We start from the raw sequence: 20972 nt of genomic DNA, 5'->3' as shown, positions 1-20972 counted from the left end.
GATTCTGTCTATGCTACTGGTCTATCCCGTACTCCTTAGTCTTTAGAACTATATTTAAGAGTGCATGTCAAAATAGTCAGTAGGCTGTCGTAACCACTCGGCTGTGAAAACATCTGCGCAATTAAAAAAAAAAAGTCGAGCAATATTGGTTACTCATTCTTGATATGCGATTATTCCGCAATGTTTCATTTCCAAAAGAACGACGAGACATTGGAATGGTCATATTTCTGTTGTATTGTGGGACGCTTTTATTGACAAGAAAATCGCGGTTTAATGCAGCTGTTGTGCTGTCACCATTCGCAAAACCATTTTGCTAGCAATAAGATGGAAGCAATGTCTGGTGATGCAAATCAGGACATACAATGTATCATAAAACTTTAATCGCGGCAAATTGCACATTGTAACAGTATCTGTTGGCGTGTAGAAACAAGGTAGTTACCTAAATGCTAAATTTGAAGAAATAGATAGCATTATGAATGACTGAAGACACAAAGAGACCAACACAGCGCTTTATAAGGGCGAAGCTTTCTTACGTTTTTACGCCAATATGTCTTCTACGTACTTGAGATGTGACACAGCACCGTTTACGGTGACTTGTATATCACTTTTAGTACTTATATATCGTAAGTACGTGGTGACGTGAAAACGCATTATATATTTTTGTTCAGCACGGCGGTGTTTACCACCTCCCGTTTTATTCTATAGCGCCACTTTTCCTTCAAGTTCCAGGATATTTATTTTAAAGGAATTATATTTCATGCGAAACATGCAGAATTTGCATGCGTATTACTAGCACAAAATAACAGTGGCTAGCTGTTAAGTGAGGTTGCCTGTTGTTAACTCACGCGGACTAATGTTCGCTACTCTCGGCGCTACATTTGTTAACTATTTGTTGTTATAACAATATAATAAAAAATTACGTGCACACTATTGCACCTTTCTCATTCCAGTAAGTAATTCATAAGCAGTGGCAATTCCTTTTAAGGAACATCGGTGTAAACTATATTCAGAAAAGTGGCCTCCATCTTTCGCAGTGACTGGCACGGAATTCTTGCGTCTCATTGAGTTGACCTTCATCCATCACCAACATGACGGGCGAGCTTCTGGTGTACGGCGTCCATTCCTGATTGCCCGGAAGTTTAGGAAAACTGTCGAAAGAAAAAGAGTAGTTTAGGGCTGCAAAATTCAACACGCTTTAGAGAGAATTTAGAAGAGGCGAAATGACGGTGACGGCATAGACCGTGAACCATCTCCGTATATGCTGCGAGGACAGTCGATCATGCCATGACACAGCGGTCTGATGTCGCAATTCTTCGCAAAATATTAAGATAGCAGCTGCACCAGGCCAGACGGCGCAGCGTACAAAGCTAACAATTGTGCGAATTTGTGTGAAAATTGCATGGATTACAGAAGCCTCTATGGTACTTCCTGAATTAAAGTTTCCCACATTTTCGCATTTCTGTGCTTAACTTTCGGCAAAGAAACGAGAAAAAGGTATCATGGGTATCCCGCTAGGGCGTACGCCAGTTGGGTGAAATGATGGTTTGGCGACGTTGGACACAGTTTAGCAGGACGAGTAACCGTTCTGTCAAACTGCGTCTCGTGTCCTTTCTAGAGTTACCCTACCATAAGCCCATCGCCAAGCCACCATGAACCAACTAGCTCCTTTCTTCGCATTTCTGGATCAACTGAGCCAAATGACTCGAGCATGCAAGAGTACGCTTGACGTCCGTGGGGTGCGGGAGCGGACTGTGTCCATCAATATATAAGAGAGAGGAGTGACTGCACCAGTTAGGTTACTAGGAATGCGTGTACATTAGCATAGCTCTTCTGACACTCACGTGCAACACAGAAGCTCGAGGCGACCCCTCAGAAACGTAGCCGCTCTCTTGAACAAAGGCAGACTTTAAACAAAATTTAACAAGCTTCAATGACCTAACATCGCAAATACTGGTTAAACAGCGGAGCTGGTGGCATCATATTGCTATTTCAATGCTTAACCTTGCTCTGTAGTAGTTTTAGCACTATATGCCTACATGAAAGTCCGGTCTTGCTATCAGAAATCACGCAACAATTCTTGCAACACATGTAACATGATTGAGGAGCGCACAAGTCACGAAGAGACTTGCTTGTCCATGGATTTTCGTCGACAGTGCCGCCATTTATTTATTTATTATTATTTGTGTGAAATATCGCAAGCCAAATATGTGGTCCAATTAAGGAATGAAAGGTCATTAACTTTTCTCCTGTACATTACAAAAGTGCATGTACAAACAACGCAAGAGATTAACGCAGGAAACTAAACATAGGCTAAAAAGAAAAATAGCATGAAAATCCCTTTACAGATGTGGCCATCAAATGGAAGGAACGAAACGTGCATATAGTAGGAACAACAAAAGTAGAAGCGGTAAAAAAACTAAAAATGGTAGATGTTCAAAAGATGGCACTGCATGGCGCTTAGAAAATCATCGGAGCTAAATATGCTATACGGCAAAGAATTCCAAACCGCGACCGTGCGAGAGAAGTAGTATGGAAAGGCTTTTGTGCGAGCGAAGATAGGTGCCTATCCTTGTACTGACACGTTGAATAGATGTCGGGAGAGCTGAACGGATCTTACCTGTAAGGCGGTTGTGAAGGAATGAAAAGCCATTCAGGGCTTCCAACGTAGGTATTTTATTAAGCTTCATGAAATCTCTAGGAGAATATAGACGTTTGTACTTTCCAACTATAAATCTCAGTGCTTTCCGTTGAACGTTTTCTAGTTGCATAATATCTTTTTGGTAATGCGGATCCCATACCATAGAGACATACTCCAGTTTAGACCTTATGCAGGCATATAAGCTAGAAGTTTTATGCTACTTGGTGCATTTTTTGTAGTTTTATTTTGAGGAACCACTGTTTCGGAGTCAGGCTAGACAAATTGCAGACATATGCTGTGACATAGTGAACTTATTCAATGAATACGCAAATGCACTGGAAAATTTTTTTCCTGGTAACACAGCGTAGTACTGCGTTTCTGACTTTAGAACAGTTCCACAACTTATGCACCAATCTTTGAAACATACACTGTTTTGTAACAATATGTGGTCATTAGTGGATGATATTTCTTTGAATACAACATAATAATCAGCTAACTTAGTTGATACAGTACCACGAACCACTTTAACCAGATCATTTACATAGATAAGAAACAACAATGGGCCTATGACACTACCTTGTGGTACTCCCGCGGTAAAAGGTACCACTCCTAGGAGATGAGTGATTTCTGACTTTTACAAATGGCTGCAGTTGGAAAGATATGCGTTAATATATTTAACAATGAATGATGGCAGGCCGATGCTTCCGAATTAATACAAGAGCCACCATGTGGCACTTTGTCGAAGGCCTTCGAAAAATCTACAAACATAATATGAACCTGCTCAGAGACATCAGGTACAGCCAAGATCTCGCGCACGGTCGAAACCAACTGAGTAATTGTAGACAACGGTTTTCTGAAACAGGGTTGATGTGTTGACAACACCCCTCGATCGGCTAGAAACTCTTGAATGTAACATGCAACAGCGTGCTGCAAAAAATTGCAACACGTGCTTATGACTGAGACAGGGCGGTAATTATTTACAGAAAACCGCGGTCACCATTCCTCCGGTCACCTATCTTGTGAATGAGTGTAACACGTTCAATGCGCCAGTCGCTTGAGATGTCACTTGTAGTTATTGATAGCGTAAACATCTCGGTCAACAAAGAGGAAATCTGCTCAGTGTAGCGTCTAAGAGATGTGTTTGGAATAGCGCTGGCACCTTCTTCAGTTATTACTAGTGTTTTCTCTGGTTCTGTCATGGAGCTCTGATAATCGTATTCGTATAGCTCAGAAAATGTGGTCTGAAAATGCCGATTGAAAGCCTTGCGATTTCCAGTGGTTCCTGTACAATCCCATCATGCACTTTTAATTTCCGTATCCCCTCATTAGCTTCGCTTAAGTGGCGCCAAAATTTTAGGGGGTCAGTCCTAATAAACTAAAGTCTTGCTGAGGAAATTGTTTGTTGCACATATTGCGCAAGTTGAATCCTGGGAAACACTAAGAGTATCCTGAATGGAACCCCGCCGCGGTGGTCTAGTGGTTATGCCGCTGGATTGCTGACCCGAAGGTCGCGGGATTGAATCCTGGCCGCGGCGGCTGCATTTTCGATGGAGGCGTCAATGTTTGAGGCCTGCGTACTTACCTTTAAGTTCACGTTAAAGAACACCAGGAGGTCAAAGTTTCCGGAGCTCTCCACTACAGCGTCTCTCATAATCATATCGTGGTTTTGGGACGTTAAACCCCAGATATTATTATTATTTGCACCTTAAAAGGAAATACATTTAAAACACAACCCATAAGTTGTCCGCCTCACGGCCCCCTCCCCTCTGAAGGAATTCACTCGTCCCCCCCCCGGCCCCCCCTATCTATCTATCTATCTATCTATCTATCTATCTATCTATCTATCTATCTATCTATCTATCTATCTATCTATCTATCTATCTATCTATCTATCTATCTATCTATCTATCTATCTATCTATCTATCTATCTATCTATCTATCTATCTATCTATCTATCTATCTATCTATCTATCTATCTATCTATCTATCTATCTATCTATCTATCTATCTATCTATCTTCCGGAGAGCGCAGGACTTTAGCCATCACCGAACATTCTAGTTCTAGACACCTTTACTTTAAGTGGACCGTAGGTGAGCACTGGAGTTTGCCCAATTTATGTGGCACATAACCGTTAGGATGTTGGGACGCTCCGTAGGGATTTTCTACCTTACCTCGACCTGTTTAAACTGGTTTCGCCTGAGCTTTGCAGACCGTCTCGGAGGTGAGCAGATCCGGCGACGCATGGTAGACGCGTACCGCTCTTCTTCGTTGCGGGCAATCAAAGCTTCCCCGCCACCCGTTACTATGGAACGAAAGGGAGGAACTGCGTGGCTGGTGCTGTATAAGATATTCTATCAGATCAGGTAGAAAGACGCAATCGCGCTCAGCGGGTATCGCCGACAATTGTCTAGCTCCCATGCAAAAAAAAAAAAAAATATGACAATGTTATATTTTATTCGTGATATTTATATATTCTCTCGACGTTATTTGCACATATGCATAAGTCTTTTCCAGGCTAGCGGACCTTCCAGCTTATAATCTTGTCCTCCTGTCCCGCTAAACGAAATATCGCTGAACAAAAAATGCGAAAAATTACGAACCCATTTTCGGAGAAGGTGGCCACCATCCGCATGAAGATTTCGCTCATGCGGCCGTCCCGTGATGCTGGCTCTGCTGCGTACCGCTCACCGAACACGAAGGAGAGGTCGGAAGAATGGGGCGGCCCCATCCAATCGGGCAGCGATTCCATCGGCGACTTCTGTGCGAAGAGATACGCAAATACTTTTCCACCCCTATCGCTGTGCTTCTCGGCAAAAAATCGTAGCGGACAGTTAAACACTCTGTCCGACGTAAAATCAATGTATTGTCTCCTCAGAGCATTGTTGTCTCCTTGCGGCGCATCCTCAGTATACATCCTCAGCACGTCTGGTGTGTCCTGTTTCCATATACGTGACAAACGAGCTTGAAGAGAATCGGTGAGTTCAGTAGGAGACAATGAAACAAGATCTTCGGCTACAAGGTCTGGCACCGCTGGGGACCGTAGTAATAGAGCTGCCTCATCTAATGTGACACCTGCCATGACCTCGACAGGTGAAAAGAAACCCCGTTTGATAGCCACCATTGGATCCCTCGGAATGAAAGCATCGTGATATGTGGGAAAAAAAGGAATCATTTTTGGGGATACGCTCTCGGCAGCCGCGACGACGAGCTCCTCCGCAGACTTGTTGCGGAGGCAATCTATGACCCCTTCTGGGTCGGAAGAAATGTTTCTTCCATTCAAGCAGCCTGCCATGCTAGCGACCCTGTCTCCTTTGGCCACGCTCTCTTGCACCGTGTCCCACATGTCGATGCCGTACATAACGCCACTCATCAAGACCGCTCTCTTGAAGAGGCCCTGGCTCATTGGCGACATGATGTGCGCATGCACGCTCATCGATCCCGCACTCTGACCGAATATTGTGACTCGTTGCGGATCGCCACCGAAAAACTCGATGTTACGCTTGACCCACTTGAGCGCCATGACCTGGTCTAAGAGCCCGACGTTCCCCGGTGCCTCTGGAGAGTAGGCGTTCAAGAAGCCAAGGATGCCTAGGCGGTAGTTAATGGAGACGACGAGCACATCCGTAAGCGCAGTCAACACCACTGCACTGTAGAGCGCCTGATTGGCGCTGCCGTAACTAAAACCCCCTCCGTGGATCCACACCAACACCGGTCGACTTGAATCCGCATTACTCGCATTCTCGGGAACCCACACGTTGAGATAAAGGCAGTCCTCTGTGTTGGTAACGCCTTGCATGTTGACGCCTCTTATGGTTACCTGCACATCCAAAACGTCAGAACCAGAGTTACGCGTTAGTGAGGCATTATGTAATCCTGGCCGCAAGGTTTTATACTTAGTGACACTGGCGCTGATTCAAGCTTTCAGCATGCCTATGGATTTCAACACATCTTACCGATAAAAACTATTGTCATGGTGGTCGAGTTAACATTTGAAAAGCAAATCAAAGCGAGACGGTGTTTCGACTGTCATCTTAAGCCTTACAGTAGAAACGCACGCGTAATATATACTGTGTTATTATCGGGCGCGAGGCCCACCACTGGAAACGCCGGCGCCACCGCCGGCGTGACGTGCTTGGCAGGATCACGTGGTCTCAGCGGCCGCGTCGGCTGCTTGCAGAGCACTGCCGCGTGCTTTGAAAACGAGTTTCAAGTTCCACCTACGCTGCGGTCTGTTCATATGCGGAGTTTCTCTCGCATTTTGAACACAATAGGGGATATTTAAGATGTACAGCGCAATCTGTCGACGATCCCATCAGCTAAATCCGCGATGTTTTGTTGGGCGCTAAAGCGAAACCAGTTGCATATCGCCGCCTTTCAGGTTCTAGCTACTGGTTTTTGTAGCGTTAGCTACACTGGCCTAGCCGAGCCAGTTTCGCGCGCCTCCTCAAGAACCGTGCTGCGAATGTCATGCAGATATGAATTTCATGCAAGGAGTCTCCTTAACGCATCTAATATTGCGTGGAAAGCCGCAGAATCGCGCGAGGCGTCAAAACATGTGAACTGCGCAACGAGTGGGAGTTTTAAAGGCCTACCCATTAGAAAGGGTTCAGACATATTTAATCATCATCATCAGTAAAAGCATCAATAAGCTGAGCAGCTGCGTATGTTGGCCATTGCGTAGGTTGGCCAGCTGCGTAGGTGGACCATTCGCTGATTCGCAAAAGGAAGAATCCGACTTTTGTATGTCTGTGTGGCGCCCTCTTGCGGACACTACCAAAAACAAACCGTGCGGCGTCGGGGTGCGCGTCTGCTGCTACTGCCACCGCTGCCACCAGTGCTGCTGCGTAACAAGAAGCTTTATTGCTGTGGCACATGTGCTTAGAGGCCCCGTTTGAGCGTTGTGTTGAGGCATGGAGCTCCCTGGGAGTATTTACATACCCGGCGGCTTCTTTTCCGTGACCAATGAATGGACGAAAACGCCGGTATCAATGAAAATGCCGAGCAAAAAGCAGTTGAATACTTTCATGGCGGCAAGTGGTTGGCAGTGCTCCCGGCAAACCACAAAAAGACAGAGGTTCTGCGGTGAAGGGTACGCGCGCAACCTCATGTTCAATGAGTTGACTGCCACTTCCACGTTCTGACTTCTGAGAAGTATTTGCCTCCCTTCAATGAAGGGCGGCTACTAGGGGTGTGCGAATAGTGAAATTTTATATCGGATTGAATAGTGTCGAATAATCGCTAAAAGTATCAATTATCGAATCAAATATCGAATACAGAAGATGTTATTGAAACTTGAAAGAAAGAACAAAGAAATGAAATTTGTTCAGACCCTCAAGCACATAACGCGGCGAGTGACTGCGGCCGAAAGACTACAAATTGTGATGCGGAGACATGCTGTTTCACATGACGTGGCTTCAGGCTCTCTCGACGTGATGTTACGGTCTTACGGCTCATCTGACAAGGGTAATGTTGTGCATCATCGTCATGAGTGATCCGGGCCGAAAAATCTTCGACTGCGCGCCGGAAGGATGGCAGTTTCTGAACGAGTGTTGCTGTGCGGCAGTGGCGACTGCACAGCGTGAACAACTTTGCACAAGTGAAGCCAATCACCGAGGGTTTCCGAGAGAAAGTCTGGACGTTTTACGGCGCATGCCGCGTATGCGACCGAACTACGCAAGGAGTCCGTGCCTTCGTTTCGGAAGCAAAGTTTTGAAGGGCTTCACTGTTTTCTCGCGTTTTTTTCTTACGTGCAGAAATGACATAACATCCTTGTAAATAAACATGCGCTTGCTTTCGAACCAGAATATCAGTGGAAGTTTGAACGAAAGTTCTACTGTAACGACGTTAGCGTTAGTTTTATGCACCCCACCCTGATCATGTTGCACCATTGGCCTTTGTCACGGTTTAGACATTCATCCTGTCGAATTATTCGAAACTTCGAATACTAGCTATTCGAAAGTAGAATCGAATTATTCGATTAAGTGTTATTCGATTCGAATTCGAAAGTCGAATATTCGCACACCCCTAGTGGATACTACATCGTGCATGCAGTCGTGAGCAAAAGCACAGGAGACGTACTGGCATGCCGCTGCCTCTGCCCAGCCGCGTGAGTATAATTTTTGCTTATTGTGTCATTCGTACTAATCACATGAGCTACCGGGCCTCTGCTTTGGCGGTTTCATGCCTTGTCTTGTTCGCGCTCCGTGCATGAATAGCGCTGAAAGGCATCATTCTTCTTAAAATAATCGGCGTAGACAAACAGTGATGGCACGAAATCGGGGAGCCTGGGCGAGTTGGACGGCGAACCTGCAAAATCTGTGAACATCGCACTACGGTGACCAGAAAAAAGCAAGCACGTTGAAACTTCGCTAACACAAGCAAAACGCCGCAAGATTCATGAATCGGTGCGCGGCAGTCACGTCAACAGTCAAAATACGTAGATGTTTTTTTCTTTCTCGCTTAACAGCGAATGTGCTTCCACGACAGAAATGAACCGCTAAACTTCAGTGAATGACAGGCGACGAAATTGCACTCTTTGGCATTCATTATGTCCAAGCGGAGGACTTATGGCGACCATTTTTACGACGCCAAAGTAAACAACAGCGTAGTTATGTTGAAACCGAAGCGAACCTAGGGGCTCTTAGCCACACTTTGCTGTTGTCGTAGCGAGAGCTTCGTCGCTACTGGACGCGACGAGCTGGACCCAAAGCGCACCCTTGTTCCGCGCCCTGCAGAAAACGTGGCATGTTCTTCGCGTACGCCACCTAAATTATAGCAGTAATTAGCACAGATACCTTTAACGAGGTGCTTTTCGCACAGTCGTGCAAATCCGAAGGCTGCCACGGACTGCTGTCTTCATTTTGGCGCCTGACAGCCCTGTTCCACGCTTCACGGCGCTGACGATCACGTTTCATCGATGGGAAGCGGAAATATGAATGTTGCTGCCGGGCACGCCTAGGGAAGTGCCTCCATAAGAGGCACACGTCGCCGGCATCGCGCTAACAGAACCAGATATATAGATAAATAAGAGAGAAAAGGTTTATTAATTCAGAAAAGCTGAGAGGTCGGCCTGAATCAATGTTCTGGCCTGCTACTCAGCAGTAGGAAAGGGGAGAGTGGTAGTATAGAGAGTGGAGAGAAGATGCGGATGATGATGACGATGGAGAAAAGTGGCGACGAAGTAAGTCCTTGAATGTCCAAAAACTATTTACAGTCTCTCGTCGAGCTCTGTATCGCGCAAAAACATGTTCAGCGCTTTCAGAATATCGCGCTGATGACATGGTGGTGGTCTCAACAGAACTTTTTCTGAAACTTGTTGCTTCGATGACAACAAGACGGCCGCCATTGAATTTCTTTGTGTGAGGTATCGTGAGCAGACGCACAGGAGGTGTTCGATAGTCTCAGGATTGCCGCACATCTCGCAATTGGGATTGTCGGCACGGCCGATAAGGTGTAGGTAACGGCGAGTGAATGCCACACCTAGTCGTAGTCGGTGAAATAAGCTTGTAATACACCTTTTCATGGTTGGTGGGATTCTAACACTCATATTTGGGTCAAGTTCGTGAAGCCGGCGGTGACGATGGCTTGGTAAAGACCAATATGCTGCTGTAGTCTCACTTAGGAGTGTGTACACTACGGTGTTAGTAAACAAGTTTGTTGTGCCCTGCCTGCACATGCCAACACCACTCTCACCGCCAATGCCGCGGGGAGAAGAGAGGCGGCGTGCGTCTGCGACGGCGCCGCACAGATCGTTTCGCAGAGTCGCCGCCAGGGGGCCGCGCATGCGCTGTAGAGGCATGCAAAAGGCGGATTATGACGTAGTGGGCAGTGCGCAACTGTACTTGCAATAGGCATTCTACGATAGTTTGAAACGGCCAATATTACGCGCACAGTTGATCCATGCACCGATAACCGAAGCTAGGCTAGCATGTGAGAAAGTGATGACCAGGGGACCCGATTACGCTGTCGCGTTCTACTCTTGAAGGCGAAGCTCAAGGAGGACGAGGAGGAATAAACTTTATTATGAACCAGCAATTTAAGTTCCTTGGCCTAGGCCTCCCACGTGGGGACGTCGAGGTCATTGATCTTTCAAGCTTTTGCACTGCCTCGAGGATCGGAGGGATTGCTTGTGCACCTCACCTGGTTTTGCCCTGCCTCCAGATTGGCCCACCAACGACATGTCATGCGATGACGTCATCATGTAGCGTCACGTTATGTGATGTAATGATAACGTCGCAGTCACGTCATCATGATGCTGCAAAATATTGGCGATTTGTGACGCCATGATGACGTCATATGGTGGCGTCATCATTGATGATATTTTGCGGCACTAATATTGACGCCGCCGACGCCACCGGTCAAATTTCGCATATTGATGAAGCATCTAAGGCTTTAGCCTTAATAATAAACAAAAAATGTATGCAGTTGCACTCAGCGTGAAAGCTGTAGGAAGTGCGGAGCAGTGATTCGCCTGCCCTTCGGCGACACTGGCATTCACGGGCAAGCGCGTGCTGTCGTTCAAAACGTGGAGCCTGCTTGGCGTACGTTTTGGGAAAGGATACCTTCAGTTGTGATGCAGCGGCGCCCCCTCACCTCCTGCTTCCCCTCTTTCTCACCACCCCTTCCATTTCCCACTACTTCCTACACTATACACGGCTATTCTATGCTTTATCTTCCCGGCCTCCTTTCCCTCCTCCTCACATCTTTATTACACACCCTCATTTCCCTTTCCGCCCCGTTGCTATAATGTGCTCGGCTATGCTATATATTACCCTCTCCCCTCCTCCTCTCCCTCACATAACTTCTCGTCACCCTCACTTCTCTCTTCCGCCATCTTGCTATGCTATACAATGCCTGGCTATGCTATACATGGCTTTGCCTGGGTGATGCCAAGCGAAGAGTCAGATGACAGCAGACATGAGACGACAACCTGGGCCTCTAAATTGCTCGCACTTAATGAATTTTCTTTCCTGGGCTGGTGTTTGTACCCAAGTGCTCCCGGAGGGAAATTGAGCGCCCTAACCACTAGGCCACGCGCCCAGCGTGAACTGAACTGAAGCATGCAAATGCGTTCCACCGATGATAAAAAAAAAAAACAAAAAAGAAACATATTGGGAAGCAGTACACTTGCTTCATTGAAATATTTCGTGTTGACGGGCGAAAAACGATCTGCTGGACAAGGCGTAAGGTCGATATCAGGTATTTCACACTTTAGGACAATTCTGACTATGATGAAATCGAATTCCTAACCCGCGTTTCTGTGATCGCGGGATGGTCCTTACGTTGGGCCGTGGCCTCCGCTATTAGCTCCGGGAACGCGCCGTCGCTGCGGCCGTCTCATTCGGCGAGTATCCAAGAAGAGAAGTGTGATTTTGTCAATGCCTCAAACCAGGGCGAGGTGGCTGCCTACCCCAAAGGTTGTCCATTGTACCATTCATATTAAAAAACGCTCTGCGATGTACGCCTGGAGTCACGCCGTGCTCCCTGCTCGCCCCTTCAAAAATCGCGGCTAGGCTAGAGGGGAGACACGACGCGCGTCGCGTTTCCTTTCACGTTTCTAGCACGGCCATGCCCGGACGCTTTACGTGCGTAGCACTTTAGAGCCCAGCTTGTCGTCCATCCACTGTCATATGCCGCATGGTCACGCAGTGATCAATATAAGCCTACAACAAGGCTAACAGTGCTGAAAACCAGTGCAATGTTCTCTAACAAGGTTTAAAATAATGTAAACTAGACAAATACCACAGAAATAATCGCAGTCATTTACCTGAAATCGCGAAAAACACTTGTGAAACATCCGGCTGATAGCCGCGCTGTCCGAGAGAGGGCGCCACCGCCTCGGAAGGGGGACAATTGTCAACAAATCACTGGATTGCCAGTGATATGCACCTCCTCACGTTTCAGGGTAGTGAAGCTGCATTAAGCTCAGGATTTAGAATCATACCAACAAGAACACAAGAATGACATTAGCGCAGGATTTTTGTTTATCATTCAGCAACCGGCGGGATGGCGACCTTAGCTTAAACTCAAACTTCTCCTGGCTATCACACCGCTTTCTCTGATTGCGCTCTGCCTGTGCGAATGGAACTGCCTGAGCAACGGCGCGTTGCCGGAGGTCCGGCATCTCGGAGACCACGGATGGGCCGGTCTGCAGGCTGAGGCCTCGACAATTAGATGAGGTAACGTGCCTTGCCGAAGCAAATCGCGGGAGCCACATACAAGCTCAGGAGCGCTGGAAAGGATATGAAAGACGGCATGCCGATTCAGCCCGAAAACATCAATATCCGCCGCGTGCGCTGCTGCTTTGAGATGTACAGGTGGCGCCAACTACGCCGAACGGTGGCGAAAACCAGATCCACGATTCCCTGAGAAGTCTACCCCTTGCCATCCGCTTCTCACTATTTTTGCGTTCATTTTTCCATTTTCGATTTATATTTACAAAGCCAATGCTGCTGCATTGGATATTGATGGCACTTGTCATCTTTATTGGTTTATTTTGTTTGTTGTGAAATGTCCTCTGTCACTTTTTTATCGCAGTGGGCGCGCGTGCGATGCGCCGCACACTTACGTCCATGCGTCTCACATTCCTCACGGATGTCGGGTGATATGTTTCTCAGCATAGATCAAAACAACTTTGAGGACGCTTGAGCTTCGCCTTCAAGCGTAGAACGCGGAAGCATATTCGGGCCCCGTGCGCATCCTTTTCTCAACTACTAGTCTGTCTTCATTTCTCTTTGCATATCTCAACAGTGCCGCAAGGAGACTAACGTCTGTGCGCGTAACATTGGCCGTTTCAAACTACCCTACGTGGCGGACTGCAAGTACAGTTGCGCAATGCCCCATACGTCATAATTCATACTTTTGCGAATCAGCGAAGTGCCCACTATGCGTCCGTAAGGCAACACGCGAACCTACGCAGCTGCTCGCTTTGTTGATGCTTTTGCTGGTGATTATTATTAAGTATGTCTGAGAGCTTTGTAATGGGCTTTGTAACATCTTTGTCTAACCAAAGAACACACGATACACGTATCGTGTGTTCCCTGACGAAGACCGGTCCCCGGCTGCAACGTTGGAAAAATAAAAAGTTTCGTTCTGCACGTCCTCTACTTCGTAGTATCGGTTCTACTAGATCCAAGGTCCACACACACACACACACACACACACACACACACACACACACACATATATATATATATATATATATATATATATATATATATATATATATATATATATATCAAATACCTTGCTATATATATATATATATATATATATATATATATATATATATATATATATATATATATATATATATATATATATAGCCGCCTACTTCTGGGGTGCTCTCATGATCGCCTCCTTAATTTGGTGTAGACCAAAATTGGCATGGGAGGGTAAGAGGACTTGGCGAATATGACTATCGGGTCATGACATCAATAACGACAAAGTCCTGTCGCGTACGTCGTCAAAACCTTTTCTCCAGACACTTGTGGCACATACCCGTTTAACGCTGGCCGCGGTCTACCGGTATGCGCCACAGGTGACTCACAATTTATATCTACCCAGATGCGGTGAGAAGAGACACTGGTATTTTAAATGCGAGAACGTTAAGAAAAAGCGACACCGGCAGGGGTGACCTCACGAATGGAAAGAATAAAAATTAGGACCCCAGCAGGAATCGAACCCAAGCATTCTGCGTGGCAGTCAGGTATTTTACAACAGAGCCACGAGTGATCTATAAACAGCTTTGGAAAAACAGCTTATGCAGGCGTAATGACCGTGAAACGTCAATTGTGGTTGTGGTGCTGGCTATCTAATTTTACAAGGAAGGAATGAAAACTACATATGTACTCCTACGATACAGGCGTCACATCAGGTTAACGTCTGTGGTTTCAGTGTTGACTCCGCTTTTACAGCAGTCTAATGAACATTATATTTCTGTTCCTATGATTCAACAAGCTATAATGAAGCACCGCTCAATCCCGGAGGAATACATTAAGGATAGTGACGTATGATATGCAAATGACTGCACCATGAAGTGCACTTAGTTTCCATAATACTGCAATAGCATTGAAAGTTGGGCTAGTTGGTACTGTAGCATGTTTGTGTACATCGCTCGATCGACGAAGACGGAAAGAGCAGAACAGACACGGACGAGCGATAATACTGACGTATGAATTCTAGCGTGGGGGCTGACGTTACGTTACCCTTCAAACGCCAGTGTTGTCGACGTGCCTGGTAAGCCCACGACGTGCACGCAGCTACTACACTTACAAAAATTCGGCAGATCCCACGCACCGTGGGAATCGATGTTATGCGAAGCATGCGCGGGATGGCGACTGTGGCAAAACGTTGCGGAATGACGCTAGAGAAATGTGGAATTGGCATACGCACACTGATATGTTGAAGAGTCGCATATGTATTATATAACCAGTTGTTTACAGTTGCGTAACGATGTCAACAGCAACATGGGTGTTACCATCACCAGACGCGGTAAGCCGATATGTAGTGCTTATATTCTTCAATACTTGATAGCGCGAATCCGAACAGCACAAAGAAGGAACACATATGCACAGGACAGGCGTTTCTCGTAACTAAGCTTCATTCAGCAAAGTTCCCCTGGATACACACAGCCGAGTGGCACACGCAGGCGCACTCACGTACGTTACAGTCACAGTTGCATTTGTTACAGTTGCGTTACAGTTGTTATGCTTATACTTATCTGTTATGACGGGTACGCACGCACGTTTCGTGAACACATGTGTATGTGTATAAGGGGTTCTTGACAGTTCTTGAACAAGGTCCTCATCACCGTGATGAGTGAGCATCAGCAGCTGTACCGGACTTGTTAATCGGATCCGCTCGTGATCGCGGCTACGAGGGGTAGTGGAGTGCGAGGTGGTGGAAATCCTGCATGCCTCTTACGATGAAATGATCTATGACGCCTCCCGTCTTGCACGTGGCAGCGAGGTCTTTTGATGCCCTGTCCAAATTCAAGCCGTCCTTCACACAATATAAAGACCAAGCGTTGCTGGGTCTTGATAAATCAATGTTGCAGTCACCGATAATCATGAGAGGCCTGGTTCTCTCGGCAGATTTATTGTAGGAAGCATTGACCCCGATTTTTGCGTAATCCACGTGGTCCACGTTGCGGACCACCTGAACAAGTGCATAGTAGTTGAGCGTCTTCCAGAGATGTTCTGTCTTCAGCTTCCTCACTTTCGTTGTGTCCGCCACGGTAGTGTAGCGGTTACGGTGCTCGGCTGCTGACCCGAAGGTCGCGGGTTCGATCCCGGCCGCGGCGGTCGAATTTTGATGGATGCAAAATGCTAGATGCCCGTGTACTGTGCGATCTCGGTGCACGTTAAAGAATACCAGATAGTCATAATTAAAGCCCCAACAATAATTATTATTCTTATCACTTTGCTTGCGTTTCAATGTGTCTGTTCGCGTTCACAGTGCTGGTTGAGACCATGTATCACCTGTGGCACATACCCCCATAAAATAAACTCTGGTATGCGGGTATGTGCCACACGCGACTGAGAGAAAGGGTTTCATGACGTACGCGACAGGTATTTTGCGTTATTCATGTCATGACCAGTGAATCGTGTTCTCGATACACTGATCCCCTGTTATGCCAATTTTGGTATTTTAGAAGTTATGGAGACGACCGGGACAGCGCTCAGACGTAGGCGGCTAGATAGATAGATAGATAGATAGATACGTAGATAGAAACGCCCAAAGTGCCTGAGGTTCGCTAAGAAATGCTTCGCATTTAAAACACGTCGATACACTTCGTAACGCTTGGATCAAAGCCATAAAATACAGCATACAAGTACTCGCTAATTGCTTCGCATGAAACCGATTCCCACAACGCGTGGGATCTGCCGAATTTTTTCTATGTGTTTGTTTCTCTATATTTCTTTCTGTCTTGCTCTCTGTTTTTTCTATCACTTTGTTGTGTCTGTCTTTTTCTATTTCTTTCTCTGTATGTTTGTTGCTTTCATGTCTTTCCATATTTTATGTCTTCATTTTCTTTATTTCTCTCTACTCCTCTCTTTCTGTTTCATTCCATCTCTTCGTACTCGTTTCTTGCCCATCCGAGTTATTGCCTCCTACGCCGGGCAAATTGCCGCAGTCTTTCAGTGCGCCAATCAGGACAACGAAGAGAGCGCGTGCCGGCCGAGTTATCATGGTCATGATGATGATAGGTTTTTACATGACCGACGGAGTTCCTCCTCGCGAAGAAATTTGATTTCGTTTTTACTCGGTATTGGGGCTTCCCCATTCCTGTAGCGCACACCCGACCGAGTTTTTTGGTTCGCCGGACAAAAAACAATTTGCCAAAGAACTTCGCTGTTAAAAGTTGCGTAGCGCTACAGTAAGTATTGCAGAAGAAAATTTTATGTTTCTTTATGTTTAATCGCAGCAATTCTGTACACCTACCTGAGGGCATCCAGTAGATCCAGATGTGGCGTCTAACGTTCCTTCCCATGGTTTCTTCGGCTGCGGAGGGCGGAACCTGAGCTTGCCCACGGGAGGCTCGGCGTAGGGAATGCCGCGGAACTCCTCCACACTCCTTCCAAGGCTGCGTACAATTCTTCCATGGACCCGACCTTCGGTAGTCTGCCTTTCAACGTGACTGCCGCCCTCCGTTGCGCACAGAAGGACGGTGAAGACGAAGGCTCCCAGAATCCATGTGTTGCACGCCATTAGTCGCTGCTTTACCTAACCTGCACATTCAAAATTGCCTTTGCACGAAAGTGCGCGAAGGTGATTGACGATTTCTTATACAGTAAAGTCCATTCTTTGCCCGTTGTTTAAAATGAACTCTCGCGGCACTTCTGAATTAAACAGAAGATCATGCGCGTTGTCCCTACCTTGTGTTGCTTGAAGCTTGAACTATATATATATATATTGTAATGCAGAAAACAAGAGACATAGACACAACGCCTGTTCAATAGGCCGGCTGTTCTATTCTGCCTCGTCTTTCTCTTCTTCGCACAAGCCGATCGCGCGCTAGTGCTCTGTGCTGTTCTTCATCATTACACTCGGCCACGCTGCAATTATGGCATCCTGTCAACATTTTCTTGTCTGTAGCCTTCCTGGACACTTCACCGGCATCTGCAGCGCTAATGTCTGGTGGTCTGCATTGGCTGCACCTCAGTGGTCGTTCTTTCCAACGCTGCAGCCTGTCAGGGCGTTCTTTCAAAGACAACTCAGGAGGACGGAATTGGCTGTGCCGTAGTGGTCGCTGCATGCTCAGCTGGCAATTTTGTTGCAGCAGTTTGGGGCGCTGGTCTCCATTCCCGTTTGCACGCTGGGGATGCGAAGAATGCGCACAAGCTTGGACAAGCTGTGGAGCGTGGTCGTGGTTCGGCGTAGCAGCGTCTGCGTTGCTGTTTCTGCAATCGTTCGTTCTGCAGTAACAAGGACAAAAGGCGGTCTCTGGTATCTCCGAACCGCGTCCGTACACGTGAACGCCTCCATAGCTTCGTTCCACGTCGGAATTCTTGAAGTCTTTCGAAGGCATCTCACTACTTTGTTCGAGCTGGTCGCCGTCCGACCGGTCAGTGGCGGATCTCGCGACGGCGAGAGCCACTTCGTCCTGATCCGCGCAGCGCTCAGGTGGTGTACCCGGTGTCAGAGTAGAGCACTTGCCGTCGTCAGCAGACTCGCACGTGGGGCTGCCGGAATGGTCGATACTGGCACCGTCGGCCTGGAGCGCAAGGCTTCCGGAATGGCCGATGCCGGCTACGTCTGCTCGGGTCGCATCAATAGTCTCCGTATTGGCTTTCTTGAGCGAAGCGTTCGCACCCTCGGCCAGCGAATGTCGTGAAGCCAGCAGATGTTTGTCCACCTGGTCAAAAAAGTGCTTTTGGTGTCAGCAGACACTTCGGGTTGTGGTCTGTCGACTTGGGAGCATTGGGATGATGCGGTACTTGGAGTCAAGTGGCTGAGGTTGACTCCAGAAGAATCTACGGTGAGGCGAACTTCGCCAGAGAGGAGGTAGTCAGCCCCTAGGATCATATCAGCGGGCAGGTCCTCGAAGACGGGAACGCCGGCAAGGAACTTGCTCCCGGCTTCGGTTTGGAGGTTCAGGTTAGCGCCCCGACAGGAAATGCGCAACCACAGAGGCCACGCAAGGGTGCCTCAGGCCATGGTTCGAGGTTCGCTGGGGCATGGCGTCGGTGCAGCGCTGTGCGTGGAGCGCCAGTTTGCACAAGAGCCGTAAGCTCGCCGATTCCGAGCACGTGGACCTGCACGGTTAGAAGTGGCCGCGTTTGGTGGTGTGTGGCTTGATATCGTGGAGCTGGTGGTGTAACGTCGATCCGGCCGAAAACAGCAATGAGCCTGCCACTCCATTCGGTCCAGGAGCGTTGCTTGACACCTTCGTACTTGTGCCATGCCTCGGCACCACCGCGAAGGCGGTCTATAGCCACCAGCCATTTTTGGTTCTCGTGCCAGGCATGGCGAGAGCCGAAAGAATTGATGGCCTCAATCCACAGGGCAGCGTCGTCCTGGAAGCCTCGGAACTCCGGCACTGCCCAAACAGCCGATGATGAAGCGGTAGATGCGAACACGGAGTTGGTCGACGCCAGGACGTCGAGCTGCTTAGACAGTTGCGTGAAGGCATGCCAGACCTCCGCGACTCTGTCGGGTGAGGCGCCCGATGAGCAGGAAATCACGTCCGCGGAGTATGCGGCGGTCGCAGTACTCACGCCGGGGAGATCTACGGTCAAGGGAGCGTGGAAGGCGTCTCTTGGCGGCTCAGATATTGGTAGACTCTTTGCGACTCGATCCACACCTTTGGAAGCGTGAGCTGCGTTCTCAGAAAAGATCGCGGGCGCCGTGAGGTCGTGAAACGGTAGCGCGGCGTCTGTAAACTGAAGTAAAGCAGCTGAGGAGGCCTGGACGCCGTTCCCAGACGGTGCTATCAGCGCCGGCAGGTTGACAGGTACCGAGGAGGCATGGACGCCGTCCCGGAACAGTGCTTGGTGCGGCGGCAGGTAGGCCAGTTCCATGGCCGAGGAAGCGCGGACGGCTTTCTTTGGATGGCGGCTCTGGAACACCGATGACGCACGAGCACAGGCGGTGTGGGCCTTAAGGCTTCGTTTTCGATGACTGCGCCATTGTAATGCAGAAAACAAGAGACATAGACACAACGCCTGTTCAATAGGCCGGCTGTTCTATTCTGCCTCGTCTTTCTCTTCTTCGCTCAAGCCGATCGCGCGGTAGTGCTCTGTGCTGTTCTTCATCATTACAATATATATATATATATATATATATATATATATATATATAACTATAGACGACAAAAAATGCTACTTCGCCGTTATAGCGTATCTTTGACGCTAGAAGGATTTTTTAGCCATCCCCCAGAGCTTTTTGCTTTCAGTCTACAATTAAACGTAGATAAATAGGGAAAATGCTCGTATCGCGCACAAAAGTACTGTGCACTTAGTAATACTTATGACGAGCGAAAAAAGCGATGAACAGCTGGTTTAGAAGGAATAAGCACAAGGTTAAAAAATAATCAAAGTACAGCAAAATTCATTGGTGTAGTGGCAAGTGCCGCTAAGAATAAAATTCAAATCTTACCTCCCTGATGATCAGGCGACAAGGGCAGAATCCACTTGCGAATGGAGCGAATTACTAATAGAAGCAGCAATATTGCTGATCTAGTTGGAATGTTAAGAGGAATGAGAGGCAAAAAAGCCAGACTTTCGTTCTTCAGCCTATACCTCTGAAGTTAACGAAATGCCACAGCTACAACGCCGCAAATATGCCGCAGCACAATGCCTTGCCTCAGTGTATTCACTTCAGCAGCTGAGGGACAGAGTCGCCGTCGCTTTCGAGTGCGGTGCCCACTATCAACCAAGGATAGTGTATGAAGTGCGTGACACATTTTGCGATAGCACGTGGCCGCAGAGAAAGAACTAAGAAAGAATCAACCTCGAGGCACGGATGCTGTGGGTAGCTAGACGACAAACGATCTTCTACTTGCCGCACGTGCGGAGGGGCTTGAACCTCACGCGATAGTAGATAGAAGTGAATCGAGATGAGTCTACACGCAAAAAAAAAAGAAAGAAGATAGAAACATAGATCTTGGCTTACAGCACACACAAGAGCAAAGACGAAATCTGAGAGGCACGCCAGGCATGCGCGGAACACGCAGCACAGTCACAGCCTTAACTGGAGGGACGACCTTAATAAATCCCGAAGTAAACTCTGTTAGGGCGCCTACAGCTCAAACACTTGCGAAGCGCCGATTACGTGACATATCATCTTTTTTGTCAAGAAAAGTACCGACTTCATGCTAAAGACTCAGC

The 20972-nt window shown here is 47.6% G+C and overlaps 1 protein-coding gene across 1 annotated transcript; it reads right to left on the bottom strand.

Moving 5' to 3' along the window:
* Positions 1 to 232: 232 nt before the first annotated feature.
* On the bottom strand, positions 233 to 20504 carry LOC119377300 (acetylcholinesterase). The gene is made up of 4 exons (XM_037646832.1): positions 20242 to 20504; positions 17086 to 17372; positions 5241 to 6457; positions 233 to 1148 (listed from the first exon to the last, which is right to left on the bottom strand). Exons 2-4 carry the CDS (start codon positions 17350 to 17352, stop codon positions 1007 to 1009), a joined length of 1626 nt encoding a protein of 541 aa, XP_037502760.1. The 5' UTR covers positions 17353 to 17372; positions 20242 to 20504; the 3' UTR covers positions 233 to 1006.
* Between the last annotated feature and the right edge of the window lie 468 nt (positions 20505 to 20972).

The sequence above is a fragment of the Rhipicephalus sanguineus genome, unplaced genomic scaffold (genome assembly GCF_013339695.2).
Source record: "Rhipicephalus sanguineus isolate Rsan-2018 unplaced genomic scaffold, BIME_Rsan_1.4 Seq4304, whole genome shotgun sequence".
NCBI classification, from domain to species: Eukaryota; Metazoa; Arthropoda; class Arachnida; order Ixodida; family Ixodidae; genus Rhipicephalus; species Rhipicephalus sanguineus.
The sequence above is the reverse complement of the archived record's forward strand: the minus strand, read 5'-3'. Positions and strand labels throughout refer to the sequence as shown.

Excerpts from the sequence above, each read along its gene's own strand:
- LOC119377300 (XM_037646832.1), bottom strand. The coding sequence starts at position 17,352 with ATGGCGTGCAACACATGGATTCTGGGAGCCTTCGTCTTCACCGTCCTT. Across the intron at positions 6,458-17,085 it reads GATCTACTGGATGCCCTCAG|GTAACCATAAGAGGCGTCAA; the intron begins GTAGGTGTACAG and ends TTGGATGTGCAG. Across the intron at positions 1,149-5,240 it reads GCCACCTTCTCCGAAAATGG|TTTTCCTAAACTTCCGGGCA; the intron begins GTTCGTAATTTT and ends TTCTTTCGACAG.